Source organism: Phodopus roborovskii, unplaced genomic scaffold (genome assembly GCF_943737965.1).
Source record: "Phodopus roborovskii unplaced genomic scaffold, PHOROB, whole genome shotgun sequence".
Lineage (NCBI taxonomy): Eukaryota > Metazoa > Chordata > Mammalia > Rodentia > Cricetidae > Phodopus > Phodopus roborovskii.
This window is the reverse complement of record NW_026125295.1, coordinates 18,422,480-18,437,929: the sequence shown is the minus strand read 5'-3', so window position 1 is coordinate 18,437,929 and position 15,450 is coordinate 18,422,480. Positions and strand designations below refer to the sequence as shown.

General features: G+C 46.8%; 1 protein-coding gene across 1 annotated transcript in view; it reads right to left on the bottom strand.

Annotated features, from left to right (window-relative positions):
• LOC127237708 (inhibitor of carbonic anhydrase) overlaps positions 1–14,656 on the bottom strand; it is a 36,789-nt gene extending 22,133 nt beyond the window's left edge. Inside the window, exons 1-7 of the mRNA XM_051206087.1 lie at positions 14,587–14,656; positions 10,833–11,005; positions 8,465–8,573; positions 7,156–7,317; positions 5,355–5,502; positions 4,282–4,337; positions 683–861 (exon numbers count right to left, since the gene is read on the bottom strand). Coding sequence (XP_051062044.1) covers positions 683–861; positions 4,282–4,337; positions 5,355–5,502; positions 7,156–7,317; positions 8,465–8,573; positions 10,833–11,005; positions 14,587–14,629 — 870 coding nt within the window. The 5' untranslated portion in view covers positions 14,630–14,656. The remainder of the gene's footprint in view (positions 1–682; positions 862–4,281; positions 4,338–5,354; positions 5,503–7,155; positions 7,318–8,464; positions 8,574–10,832; positions 11,006–14,586) is intronic.
• Positions 14,657–15,450: the final 794 nt, after the last annotated feature.

The window sequence follows — 15,450 nt, the reverse complement described above, 5'->3', positions numbered from 1 at the left end:
GCTGCTTTCCCTAATAATCCACCCTTCCTTTGGACACACACAACTTATCCCCAGGGCTCGGGATTCTTCCCAGAATGCCCTTCAAATAAATTCCTCTGTTAAAAGATGAAGTATGTGGCCCATATTTTCAAAGTTATGCAACCCCTTCTGGTAATAATGTGTGCACTCCTCGTGTCTTTGTGGATCCAAGGACAACTCTGTCTAGTTCATCTCTGAGTCTGAGCATAATGCTGGCAGAGATGGGACAGGGTACTGATGATGGCTGGGGCAGAGTGCCACCAATACAGATACAGTGTCCATGTTCTGCGACCTCTGTCAGGGAAGCCACAAGCCAGCGTTGGGGGTCATAAGGGAAGCACTTTCTTGAGGCGGAGGGGACTCCAGAACTGTAAAGAGTGAGAGGAGACATGAAGTGTTTCTGAGAGTCTTTGCTCCCAGGATGGTGATGCCAGTCACATGGCCCTATGGCTTATACTGTCTGAAATAAACACAGACCAGGTAGATTGCTGGTGAAGGGGATCATGTGGTAACACTAACCATTGTGTCTTGAATACACAAAGACTTCTAGTCTTTGCAGTCAGATGGTGAGGAGGACCCCCCTCCCACCCCCCGCCACCCACACACACTGCGCACACTGAAGCAGGGAGCTGTAAGCAGGGGAAAGGATGCTGGGTGGGGGTACCTGGGCCACTCTGAGAAGCTCTTGGATCAAGTCCTCTTTGCCATCCACAGTGCGAGATACCACAGCGTGAGAAGGGACCCGGGCCAGATAGCACTGCTCGTATTCATCCACCGGCCTGCGGGTGTTATCGGTGCAGAGCAGCTCATACTGGTCCCTTTCTGCTTTGTGTGGCAGTACCTCTGAGGAGGGAAAGTTCAGGTGAAGCTGTGCTGACCTCTCCCCCACCCCACCACAGACTGAGTGGCCTGAAGGGGACTGAGAATCCTTTCCAAACACACTTTGCACAGCCAAGAGAGCAGCGGACTCATCAGGAAAAACAACTGGCTTACAATCTCACTGCAGGTCACCCAGGGTTGGGTACCACACCTGGCCAAGGCACCCTCCAGCTGCCCATTTCCCTGTGACTCTGCAAATAAAAACGGTGACAGCAAACACACGTTGAGCAATGATGGCCCACATGACTGTGCACAAGCTCATGGCTGCCTAGGCCCCTTTACACTTAATCCCCCAACCTAAAGGAGGCCAGACATAGAATGATCACATTACAGACACGAAGAAACAGAGTCAGACTCTTAAGGTAACTGGTCAAGGTCTCAATGGTGCAGCCATCCTGGGGCAATTCACATCCCTCCACAAAGGCAACCAAGTTCCCCAGAAACAGAGTCTGCTCAGGGAGAGTGAAGAGACAGCCAGGGTGAAAAGGAGGCCTGGCGTCCCGGTCAGGGAGCTCTGCGGGGGCAGGAACAGGTTCCTCGACTGCCTGCTGTACTCATTTGGGAGCTATGGGCTCCAGGCATTCATAGGTTGAAGTCCTAATCCCCAGTGTCTCCATGTACAACATTGTTTGAAATAGTCTTACAAATGCACACCAGTGAGATGTGACCATACTAGCACGCAGTGGGCTCTTAATCCAATACAACTGTGGAAAGAGGAAATTGGGACAGACATGTGCACACAGGGGGCCTGCCATGTAAACACGAAGTCAGACAGTAAAGATGTACAAGCCAAGGGCACCAGAGATGGCCAGGAGAGCAGCATGGGAGAGTCTGTCGTCTCCTCAGAATGAGCCCTGCTGACACCATGATCGTGATTTTCCAGCCTCCAGAAGGAGGGTATGGTGCGTTTCTATTGCTCAAACCACCCAGCACGCCGCACTTTGTGCCGCCAGGCCTGGAAATGAACACAGACAGTCTTTGGGATTAATGAAAGTCTTATACTGAAAGAGCAGAAACAGGCCTGGTGCTACAGGCCTATCCCAGCCACCCATGATGCTGAGGCAGGAGGACTGCAAGTTCATTGCCTGCCTGGGCAATAGAGTGAGTTCAAGACTAACTCGGCCAACTTAGTGAGACTGTGTAAAAGGAAAAAGAGGGCTGGGAGTACATGGCTCAGTGGCATGGCACCTGCTGGGAACGCAAAGCCCTCACTTTGAGCAATACTGGAAGGGGGCGGAGCGAAAAGGGGGTTACCATTAGATTCTGGGGATCGCTATGATTTAAATTCAGTATGTCACAGGAATAAACACACTTAAAGTCTTTCTATTTAAAAAAAATACTGAATATGGAAGCACACACTTGCAATCTCACTACTTAGAAAAATCCAAGGAGCCAGGCGTGGTGGCACATGCTTTTAATTCCAGCACTCAGGAGGCAGAGGCAGGCTGACCTCTGACTCCAGGACAGCCAGAGCTATTACATACAGAAAACCTTATCTCAGAGAGAGAGAGAGAGAGAGAGAGAGAGGAAAAATCCAAAGAAAGAAATTAATTTTTTAATATTACATTTTTATGTATTTATTTATTTTAGGCAGAATCTCACTGGATAGCTTAGCTGGCCTAGAAATCAATGCATAGACCATGCTGGCCTCAAATTCACAGACATACTCCTGCTTCTGCCTCCAAAAGCCTGGGATGAAAGGCTTTTGGAGGCCACAAATTTTTAGTGATCTAGTAACATTAAAATTTAAGCTTTGGGGCTGGAGAGATGGCTCAACAGTCAAGGGCACTGGCTGTTCTTCCACAGACCCAGGTTCAATTCCAGCACCCACATGGCAGCTCACAACTGTCTGTAACTCCAGTCAGTCCCAGGGGATCAGACACCTTCACATCAATGCACATAAAATGAATCTAAATAAATAATTTTTTAAAAAAATATGCTCAAAAAAGTCCATATTCTCTAAAAAATCCTCAGAAAGGACGTGCTTTTCCGCCTCACTCACTGGATGGCCAAAGCAGTGGTGGCGGCAGTCCTTGACTAACACCAACAGTCACTTTCAGCCCATGTGGAGGAGTGCTTCCAGAAACTCCCATTGTAAGGCCCGGGAGGTCTTACTACAGTGGGAAAATGGCTTTCAGCAAAGGTAAGACAGAATGGGCTGGGACAGCTTGCTCCTTCCCTTAGGAAGGTTCCAGGAGATGCCACCCACTGGCACAACCATAGTAACACAGACATCCAAAGACCACAACAATAATTATTTGGAAAAGCTTGGTTCTTGAAGATAAGACCCCCAAAATGGCCTTAGTCATGAAAATTGTGGATAATAGGACATGCCCCAATTTCAAAACTGCTGACACCCCAGGCCAGTGAGCAGGGATGAGAAGGTAAACTGTGAATAGTTGATCTAGAGAGCAAAGGATGCTGACATCGTCACAGGGAATGGCGCTAGGTTATAACCAAGTCCAGGGTAAACTGCGAGGATCTGGAAACTTCCTGGAAATGTTTGATATAAATCTGAGCTTGTCGTTCAACTTTAAACATTTCAAGTGGCATAGTGTGTTTGTGTCAGATATTTAACTGGATATAAAACCAAGAATCTGGCTGGGCCTAGAGGCTTTTTCCTGTAAACTCAGCTACTTTTGAGGCTGAGCAGGAAAGTAGGAAATTTGAGACCTGCTTGGGCTACAGAATAAAAACTTAGTGAAATTTTTGTCTCAAATGACCAAGAATAATAATATAAGTAAAAAGTGAAAGATTTAGGAGTGCAACTCTGTGACAGAGTGCCTGGCACGCATGAGGTTCTGGAATCAGTGCACAGAACTTATGTACGCAAGCGCGCAGGCCTACACGCGCGCGTGCATGCATATGCAAAGTCCCAGAATATATAATCTTAACTTGTCTAAAATCTCTGCTTTGCTTGTTTAAGCTAAACTGTCCAAATTGGTGGAAAGGTTTGCCATGTTATTTTTATTTCCAAATTTAAAAATCAGGTGGGGGTGGGGGTGTTTCTCATGGGTAAAGCAATTGTCTAGTGCATACAAGGCACTTGGTTTACTGCCTGGCACTGCAGAAACAACTTCTTCCATTAGTTAGTACTAACAGTTCAAAAATCATATTCACTAGATTTATAGAGGTTAATGGCTGAGAGTACAGGGGAGGAGTGGGTGCAGGTCCCTGAAATGGGGGTGGTCAGCAGACAGATGAGACAGATGTGAGCTAAGAAGAACAAGTAGGGTCCTAAATAATGCAGAAATGGTGGGAATGCTTTCCTAAAATCTCCTCTGTATCATTAACCGGCTCAGCATCACTCTTTTCTAGAAGTCAGACAAGCGTCTGAGCCTTTGGCCAGGCTGGGGCCCACTTTTCTCTTTGTGGAGCACTTACCAAACACTGTCAGGTGCCTCACGAAGCTCACATCACCTGCACCCTCCTGCAGACATCTGCAAACAAGACAGCCAAGGTCAGGTGCTCTTCCTGGAAACACAGCTCACCTGGCTCTTGTGCAATGCCTCTTAGGATCTGCCCGGGCCTTGCTCACAGTTCTCAGGCATCCATCTGCCTTCAGAGAGCCAATGGCCTTATCTGAGGCCTTTAAAACATCACAGCCAAGCTGAGACCTGAAGCAGGCAGGGGGCTTGGAAACCAGCATCGAGGGCGGTTCTAAAGAAGGATGTTGAACTCCTTCCTCTCAGAGAGCAGCCCCAAGCAACAGCTTTGATTTTTACTTTTAAAGGTTATCAGCCTCAAAACCCAGCTAGTCCTGCTCTGACTTAAGCAGTCATCTTCTCCTCTTACAGAGCATGGGAAGACATGGGCAAAGTACCAAAGTTGGCAAGCAGGGAGGTTCCAAGGCCTGTGTCTGCAAATCCCAGTCCCCAGAGATGAGTCTGTCTCCTCTCCCACACTTCTTATCATGAAGAATAGCGTGCTGTGGCCCCAGTTTTGAGGAGACAGTGAGGTCTCCCACAAAGAGTATTGTTCCTCGGGATGGTTAGGAGCAGGAGTAGGCCATGGGAGGGACTCAGGACCTTGACGGTCATGCCATCTGGGTGCCAGGGAAATGTCCTATTCAATCCTGTACCTTTATTTCTCTGTGATGATTGATATTATCAACTAGGCTGGATCATATAATATAAGTCATCTCTGTGAGGGAGTTTCTAGGTTAATTAAGGTGGGAAGGTCCACCCTAATGTGGGTGGTACTGTGCTATGGGCTGGAGCCTAACAATGAATGAGAAGGAGGAAGTGAGCCAGGTACCAGCATCCCCTGCTCAGTTCACCCATCTATCTCATGCTCCTGCTGTCGCGCCTTCCCCATCATGATGGCCAGTATCCTCTCAAGCTGTGGACCAAAACAAACCCTCTCTGGTAAGTTGCTCCTTGTCAGGTAGTCAGTCACAGTTCTGAGAACGATAGCTGATAGAAGGCGCAGTTTCAGAGCCAGGGGTTCTCACTCACTTGAGGGCTCCAGAGTAGCCAAAGTACGGTTCACTGGAGGAGCAGGCACACTTGTCCGTCCCCTTCCCCGCGCACAGTTGGCACAGGCTGGGAAATGTCTTTCCATCCGCACAGGGGACACAGCTGCTGGAGAAGAATGTGGCTGCTGCTGCTCAACACAAGAGACATGGGGCACAGGGTGTGAGTGGGCTAAAGTCATCAAATAGTACGGGAGTGTCCTGCGGGACAGCCTAAGTCTGTGGACCTCTCCCAGGGCTGCTCCCAAGAAGTGAGTATGTGCAGGGAGTCTGCCGTGGGTGGATGGATGGATGGCCCAGGGCTTACATGGGCTCAGGAATGAAGCCTAGGAAAATGTTCCCCAGCTTGTCTGCTGCAGAGGGGGAGAACTGTTGACCCACATGGAAATAAGATGCGACCAGTGCCATGCACCAGTGCCATCATCCTGGGGCTGGAGAAACGGCTCAGTGATGAAAAGCACTGCTTGCTCTTCCAGAGGCTCTGGGTTCAATTCTCAGCACCCACATGGCAGCTCACAACCGTCTATAACTCCAGTTCCAAGGAATCCAACACCCTCACACAGGCAAACCAATGTATATGAAATAAAGGGGAAAAAATTACCAACACCCTGTAGGCAGAACACTAAGAAGGCAGGAACCCTTGCAGGTCAGACACCATGCAGTAGCTCTTCCGTGCCTCAGACATGAGCCCACCCCACTTCCAACCCTTCTGTATGAGGAGGCTGTGGTGGCTCATGGGATCCCTGTTTTGGGGGAAGAATCGGTTGATCAGCAGAGGAGCAAACCAGCAGCCACTGCCTAGCCTCCCAGACAGATGTCCAGTGGCATCTGTCACCAAGGCAAATAAATACTCTAGAAAGGTCAAAACACAGCCAGAGCTGAGGCTGAGGCTGTAGCCCTTTATCAGACCCATGCAGATGCTTGTCCCTGTCCCTGTTAAAACATGAGTGCTACAAAGGTTCACACACACACACACACACACACACACACACAAAAGAAAAAAAAGGCATGCCTTTGCAGAGTTCAGGATCTGATCATCATCTTCAAGGACCAAAAGGTCTGGGCTCACAGTGGCTCATCCTAACTGCTCAAGAACCCTGGAACACCCAGGGATGTCCTACTATTAGTCCAGTCAACCTGCCCCTGCCCCTGCCCACATCCCAAGCACTTGCATTAATGCATGGCAGCCTGAAGGGCTAGTAATGTTTCTGGGAGCCCTAGAGAACCTTCCTTGGAGGTTTAGGGGGAGGTGGCCTTCCTTATAGCCTTTCAAGGACACCCTTGCCAAGACAAACTGCTGTGGTTCCTGGGAAGGGGAAACTGACAGAGAAACAGAGAAACAGAAGCACCTCTACTGAGAGAAAGAAGCCTCAGCCAACCCTGTGGGCTGCTGATACACACTCTAACTCCATCCCCAAGAACATAAACCACGAGTGTGTCAGTGACTGAGTGGAGGATAACATGCATTATCAACTCAACTGGAATTGGAATCACCATGGACACACACATCTGGGTATTATCTAAGTGTTTCCAGAAAAGCTTAACTAAAGAGGGAACATCTACCCTGAACATGAGTGTCACCGGTGATGGGATGCTGTCATGACTCCTGGGTGTACACTCAGGCTACTCGCCCATAAAGTCCTTCCTTCCTGAGGTTGCTTTTGCTGAGTAGTTTCCACAGTAACAGAACAAATGACGGATATATTGTATAACCCCAACATAATCCACTTAGACCACCTAGCACAGGAGCCCCACTCAAGGGCACCCAGCCCCAGCAGTCTCACCCGTCTCCAGAGAGCCAGAAGGAAGCAGTGTGCTGAGGGGAATGTACCACCCAGCAGACCAGCCCAGGCCCGAGTGGCAGGACTTCTTGCCCCGGAGCTGGTTCAGCTGGAAGCCTGTGCCCTTCTTCACCAGGGCCACAGCATAATAATGGGTTTGCGGATCTGCAGTGGAGCAGAGAGAAAGAGGAGCCTAAAGGAAATGCATCATTACAACTAACCTTCCAAGGCATTTGCAATGAGGAATTGCAGAGGATCCTGTTCCTCCTCAACCCCACCGGTCACCAGCCCCTAGCAAGAAGGGCAAAAAAGAAAAAGAAATGGAAAATGCCTTTATCTGCTTTATCTGACAGGAGGCGAGAACTGACCCCTTTCAAGGAAATAAATTAATATTCCAAATGCTACCCTGACTTACAATCTAGACTGGTAAGGTTGATTTTATAGCAGGTGCAGATGCCAGTAACACCTTTTTGACTTTCCAATGCATGATGTCTTTCAAATGCATAATGATCCCTTCTGCTGAAGCTGGACAGAGACAGTAAACCATGGTTCTCGGTTGGCCATGGGATGGTGGTGGGAAACAAATACTAGTCCATGGCATTGTCTTGTTAAGCTAGACTTGTTTGTCCTCAGAACTGATCTCTCATCGGCATAGCCTTAGTGTTGGGTGACAGGTTCTGGATAACACCCCTCTCAGGGTGTGATCACCCCACAGATTACAGATCCAAGGACATTTCCACCAGGATTCACAAAATCCACAGCTTCCTATGGAGAAATACCCCAACCCCTGTGGGCCAGTGAGCAACACAGTCAATCCAAAGAGCTCCAGAGACTTGGTCCCCTAGAACGTTAGTGTGATGATTAATTTTCACCATCAACTTGGCTAGACTGCAATCACCTAGGAGACACACCTCTGAGTGCCTTTGGGAGTTTTCAGAGAGGCTTAACTGAGAAGGGAAGACCCATCCCTTGAATGCGGGTGGCATCATCCCATGGCCTGGGTCCTTGGATGAATAAAAATGAGGAGAAAGTGGGCTGAGCTCCAGTCTCTTTCACTAGCCTCCTCGCTGCTTCCTGGCTGTAGGCGTGGTGGGACCAGCTGCCTCCTGCTCCTTCTGCCATGCCCTCCCCACTGTGGTGGACTGTCTTTTCCAAATGTGAGCCAAAATAAATCTTTTCTTTTGTAAGTTTCTTTTGCCAGGCACTCTGTCACCGCAACAAGAAAAGTAACTGACACAGTAGGCAAAGTCCCTACCAACCCCAATGGCCATCATGTCACACCAATGATACCGGCCCCCAGGGAAGAACACACCATCTTTTGATCCATAGTATTCTGCCATGACAGGCTTCAGGTTGTGGTGGGGCAGGCCAGCCTCAGCCATCAAAGCTCCATCAATGGTCACAGCATCTACTTTATTGGCCTGAAAGAAAGGAGACCAGGCATGAATGAAACTCATCACCCCTGGGGGAAGACTCTCCTAGTGTCCCGCCAGAGACTACATCTCCATAGAGTCTTCCATACCTCAGGCCTCTTTCCCCTCATCCCTGTCTACTTCATGAGGCTGGTGAAGGCTGCAAGAAAAGGCTACTGTGTGTGCATGCTGTTTGTTTTCCTCCTCAGCCCTTAGCCAACTGGCACTTGGTTCACTAGCCTTACCCTTGGAATGCAAGGTCTGTGAATGTGGGAACACCTGTGTGCTTTGTTCCCTGGGTGATCTCAGCACACGCATGGTCACCTAGCAGGGCAGGCGTCCGCATGTGTTTACTGAGTAAGAGACCTGCAGAATGCATCCAACCATGAGAACTCATGATCTCAGAGATGTCAGCTTCCTCCCTGCAGGAAGCAGCAACTTCATAGCTAAGATGAAGTTGAGTCATTTCCTACCCACACGCAAACCATTCCTTCTATTCCTTAGTGATAGACATTGCTTTTCCAGCATTGGGGAATGAACTCAGGACCTTGTACATCTCGGCAGGTACTCTATCCCTTAGTTGTGTTTCCAACCCTCTTTTTACTTTTTAAGTGTTTGAGACAGGGGTTAACTAAGTTGCCCACATTGGACTTGAACTGAATCCATAGCCCAGGCAATCCTCAGACTTGCAATCTCCTGTCTCAGGCACCCCATTAACTGCATTTCAGGCCTGTGCCACCAGACTCAATTTATAAACTGACTTTTAAAGGAATCTGGGCTTTTCAGAACCCAGGTAACACAGTCATCCCTCAGCATCTGAGAGATATTTCTCTTGACTCTCCTGCAAAGTCCCCGACAGGAAATGGAATGACATTGCACACACCCGTGCAGATCCTCTCATATACTTTAAACTGTCTCTAGACCACATGTAAAACTAACCCAAGGTAGAAGAAGCTCTGTAAACAGTTGTCACACTGTGCTCTTCATAGAATGAAAATTAAAAGAGTTTGTAATTGTTAAATACAGACATAATTTTGAAAATCAGTTTTTGATCTGTAGTTGTTTGACTTAACAAATTCCATATTATAACTATTTCATAATGTGTATTCATATGATTGTATGTACATGTATATTTGTGTGCATAACTTAGGACATTACTGAAGGCATGTATCAGACACCAACTCAAAATAACTCAAAAAAAGTCATACCTAATATTAAAGGTTAAAGAAAAAGGTTGTTAAGCCTGTGAACCACTGTCACAGCATCAGCATCAAGGCTGGAGTCAGGGGCTGTGGGATGTCTCAGTGGTTATGTCTACTTGTTGCTCCTATAGAGGACCCAGGTTCTAAGCACCCAACAGTGGTTCACAACTACCCATAACTCCAGGTCAAGGGGATCCAACACCCTCTCCTGACCTTTGTGGGCACCAGGCATACACATGGTATGCAGACATACAACATACATGCAGGCAAAACACTCATAAAATAAAATAAATACGTATTTCAAAAAAGGAAGGAAGAAGATGGAAAGCAATACGAATGGACTAGATATGAGCTCCAACCATCCCTAAGGGCTCCAATTCATAATGGCTTTTGTCCACTTCCCAAGTCCTTCCTCTTTGAGTTCCAATACCAGATGCAAAAAGACAAGTCTTAGATAGTTTATCCTGCTCTGCAATGGCATAAGGACAAATGGCTATAACAAATCCATCTCTATTCTCCCATTATCTGTCTCTCTCTCTCACACACACACATACACATACACATGTGTAGGCATGTGCACACATACACACATGTACCTACATACACAAAGGCAAATTTCATGATTTTAAAAAACCAGCTTCACGTACTTAAAAATGAAACTCCCACCAGCTATGGTGATTCACTCCTTAGTTTCAGCACTCAGTAGTCAGGAACAGGAACTCTGTGAGTTCCAGGCCAGCCAGTTCTATATAGAGCAGTCTTTTTTATTTTTGAGTTTATATAGATTCTCTTGATATATCAGGTTTTGCTGTGTCATATATATTATATATGTGTGTGTGTTTGTGTCATATACATATATATATATGCACACACTCATATGTACATATATATATATATATATTCCTAAACTTGAACACTGTATTAGTTGTTCGATTAAGATTGTGACTTTTGCTACGGGTGAGGTGAGCACTAAACAGCTGTAGTCTCCCCTGTAATGAAAAGCATAGAAAACAAAACAAACAAAAACACAGTTTCTTCAGCTCTCTTTCAGGCAGCAGCAACTTACTGAGATGTCCTTGAGGCACTCAGGGTATGAGGTTTTCATCACACAGCTAACAGATGGGCCATCCGCAGGAAGGACTTTCTTCACATTGTCACTGAAACTGGAACACTTGATGGCCTCTTGATCTGACACAACACACCATCTTACAGTCCTCTCAGGAACAGCCAGGCACAGCCCTAAGAGAGAGACACTAGAGGTGTCAGGGACCATGGCACTTACCTTCCTCTGCTGGCAGAAGGGATCAAACACAAAATGAGGAGCTGACTAAGGGGGCTGGACCAATGGCTCAGAGAGATGGTGCAGCGCTTAAGTCTACATCCAGCCCTTCCAGAGAGAACTCCAATTTGGTTCCCAGCACCAAAGCAGACAGCTTACAACCGCCTATAACTCCAGCTCTAAGTGATCTGGATTCTGGCCTCTGTTGTGGGTACTGCACTCTTATGCATAACTCCCCTAATGAGTGTGTGTGTGTGTGTGTGTGTGTACGTGTGTGTGTGTGTGCAATTAAATATAAATATTGTAATGCTAAAAAAAAAATAGGACCAAGTGTCATCCACAAACTAAACTGGCTGCTTTCTTCCTGGGAATTCTCAGGGCCCATTTTTCTGAGTCTCTCCTTTCCTTTATGTGTAAAAGGGAGGAGGGGGAGTTAAAATTGTTAAAAAGATAGCCATGGCATTACCAATAGAACACAGAAATTCCACTCCTAAATATATATTTAAAACTTGACAACAGGGACTCAAAAAATATATGCACACAGATGTTCACAGCAACTCTATTATTTTCAGTCACTAAACAGAAAAGCATGGAAGTGTGTATCAAAGGGAGAGTGGATAGGTAACTGTCACAGTGCTGTCATGTTCTAAAGCCTGAACTAGGTTAGGGTTAGGGTTAGGGTTGAGTCTCAAAACAGCAAGAGAAAGAACCCCAGCAAAGGGCTACTGGCAATATGATTGCATTTATGTAAAATATCTAAATGAGGTAAGTCAGTAGAGACTAAAAACACATTGGTGTGATGGCTTATGCCTGTAATTCCAGTTCCCTAGAGGCTCAAAAACAAAACAATTAAATTTTTTTTAAAAAGCTAAGGGGCTGGAGAGAAGGCTCGGAGGTTAAGAGAACTTTCTGCTCTTGCAGAGGACTCAAGTTTGGTTCCCAGCACCCACATGGTGGCTCACTATGGTCTGTAACTCCATGTGGTACTTTGAATGTAAGTGGTACCCATAAGCTCATAGGGAGTGGCATTATTAAAAGATGTGTCTTTATTGAAGTTTTTGTGGCCTTGTTGGAGGAAGTGTGTCACTGTAAAAGTGGGTTTTGAGGTCTCATATATGCTCAAGTCATGTCCAGTGTCTCAGACCACTTCCTGTTGCCTGCAGGTCCAGATGTAAGCACTCAGTTCTTTCTCCAGTACCATATCTGCCTGCATGCCGCCTTGCTTCCTGCCGTGAGGACAATGGACTAAACCTCTGACCTGTAAGCCTTCCCAGAGAAATGTTTTCTGTGAGAGTTGTGTGGTCATGGTGTGTCTTCATAGCAACGAAACCCTAAGACACTCTAGTTCCAGGAGATCTGACACCCCTTTCTAACCTCCCCAAGGCTCCAGGCACACACATGATCCACAGATGCACATGCAAGCAAAACATCCATATATGTCAAATAAAACTAAATAAACAGCTAAAAAAAAATGACTAAACTAAAACCAAGACAGAATGTAGTTAAGTTGGTAGAATGCATACATGGCATGCAAGAAGCCTTGGGTTTGATCTCTAGCACCACAGAAACTGGACATGGCGGTGTATGTGTATAATACAATCTCTTAGGGCAGTTACAGAGAGATCGGTAGTCGAAAGTCATTTTCAGCAAGCCTAGACTACAGGAGAGCCTGTCTCAAAAGTAAAATTCTTTTCTAGAGAAAGCAAATTGCTGGTTTCCATGAGCTAAGGGGAGAAAGAGATCAACGCTGATCACTCAGTAGGTACTCAGTTCTCTTCTGAAGTGCTGGCTAGTTTCCCATTGATACAACTTGGGAAGAGAGACCCCGAGTTGAAGAATTGCCCAGATTAGATTGGGGCAAGCCTGTGAGAGATTGTCTTGACCCATGACTAATATGGGAGGGTTCAGTCCACAGTGGGTGGCATCATCCCTAGGCAGACAGGTATGGGTTGTAAAAGAGAACTAGCTGATGTGACTGGAAAGGTGGCTTAGCAGTTAAAAGAACTTGTTGCTCTTTCAGAACTAGTGTTGGGTTCCCAGCATCCGTATTGGGCAGCTGACTGTTCTAGAAGGTCTGGCCTCCAGGGGCCCTACACACAACTGGTGCACATACTGACAAACACAGGTAAAAGAGCTGTACTGGGCATGGACTTTTGTGCAGGTTCTTAGTGAAAGACCTTTTTCCAAAGTTTACATTTTAAAAAATAGGAAAATAGAAGCCAGCCGGAGCTATAGAATAAGACCCCATTTAAAGACAAACAACGGGGGGGGGGGGAGATTTAAACTGATTCTTCATAAAGAAGACACACAAGCCACCGTGGCACATACCTGTGATGCTGGCATTCAGGAGGCCAAGGCAAGAATTAGAGAACAGCTTAGTGAGGCTTTCAAGAGAGAGAGAGAGAGAGAGAGAGAGAGAGAGAGAGAGATACAAACTGGCTAATAAAAGATACTTGACATTATTTATCACCAGGGAAATGCACTTTGAGATCATAGTACATTTCTTTACATAATTACCTATTAGAATGGCTAGCTGTAGCCATTGTGTATACACAATTGTAATCCCAACACTGGACAGACTGAGGCAGGAAGAACGTTAAGTTTGTGGCCAGATTGCACTGGCTACAAAAGAAGGCCTTGTCTCTCAAACAAAACAACAAATAAAAAGATCTAATTGTAAAAAATGGACCCATTGTTAGGGAGGAGGAATACCCTGATTTCTCTGGTAGAATTGTAAAATGGAACAACTACTCAAAAATCTTGTCATTGTCCCCCATTTTCTCCTGTGCTGGGGCTCAAACCAAGGACTTTGCACATGCCAGGCAAGTTCTCTGCCACAAACCATACCTCCGGTACTTAAGAAGGGCATTTATAGCAGGTTGGATATATAGCTGAGCGAGCTAGTGCACGCCTGTAATCCCAGCACTGGAGAGTCAGAGGCAGGAAGATGGCTTCAAATCCAAGGCCATCCCAGTCTACATAATGAGTTCCAGGCCAGTCAAAACTACAAAGTGAGCACCAGCAGAGGAGGCAGACACTTTAATCCCAGCAGAGGAGGCAGAGGCAGGTGGATCTCAAGGCCACCCCAGTCTATAAAAGTTCCAGTGAAACCCTATTTAGAAAACAAAAAGCTACAAAGTGAGACCTTGTTTCAAAAACTAACAAAACTGAAGGGGGAAAAAAAATATTGTGTGGATGCTAAGTGTGGAGGTCAGAGGGCAGTTTCCAGGAGTTGATTCCCTCCTACCATATGGGTCCTGGGGATCTTATATTACCAGTCATGGTATTGGTGCCTTTTGGTGCCTTTTCCTGCTGAAACAGTAAACACACGTTTTACACAGGGCAAAGGACAGACCCGGGATTGCACAGCAGTATGTGGCAGATGGATTTCAATCCAGAATAATTACTCTTCTCTAAGATCGTAGTCTGTCCAACCACAGTACAGGGTCCCCGGGGTGGCTGGCCAGCCAATGACACCTGATCCCCTCCCTCAGAGAACCCAGGAGGACAGACACCCTTGCCTGACTCTCAGCACACTCACCCAGAGTCCCAGCGCATAGCAGGGCGCAAACAACCAGCCTCATTGTCAGCTGTATCAGCACGCCCCAAGCCTAGGTGCACTTTACCCAGCAGGCAGAAGGTCTGCCTGAGTGCTCTGAAAGGTTCTTCAGCCCCAGTCCCGGCTGATGGGCTGATCGCCACCGCCACACCCTCCATCCCTTCCTTATCTGGCCAAGCAGAAGCCCGGACTGCTGGGGACCGCTAGCCTGGGTCTCTGGGTGAAAACGGTGCTCCTCAAGGGTGCTTCTCAGCGAAAGACGATGTGCACATATATGCGACCTTAATACATATTTTCTTTCGGGAATTCTCACTTCTCCCTAAGGACTCTAGGTTGATCAAGCAGAGGTTCTCCTACAGCTATTGGTGCTGTGCTTTGTGTGATACAGTGAGTAGTCCCCCACACACACACTTTCCCACCACAAACACCGGTAGCGCTGTCCAGTTGGGTAGGTTTTCACAGAGTTTCTCCCCCTCGAAGTAACAGCCCTATCTGCAAGGCTGTGACCTCCACCTCGGAAAAATCTGATTTTACATAAAACTTTGAATTAGCTGGGCATTGGTGGTGCACGCCTTTAATCCCAGCTCTAGGGAGGCAGAAGCAGGCGGATCTCTGTAAATTTGAGGCCAGCCTGGTCTACAGAGTGAGTTCCAGGACAGCCAGAGCTGCTGTTACACAGAAAAACCCTTGTCTCAAAACACCAAAAAAAAAAAAAAAAAAAAAAAAAAACAACAAAACCCAACAACTTTGAATTAAAATATAGTAGGTGCGCAACGAATCCTATAAGCACAGCATAGTTAGTTATTACTGGGAAGACTCCGGCAGAGCCAGTCCCACATTAGGAGG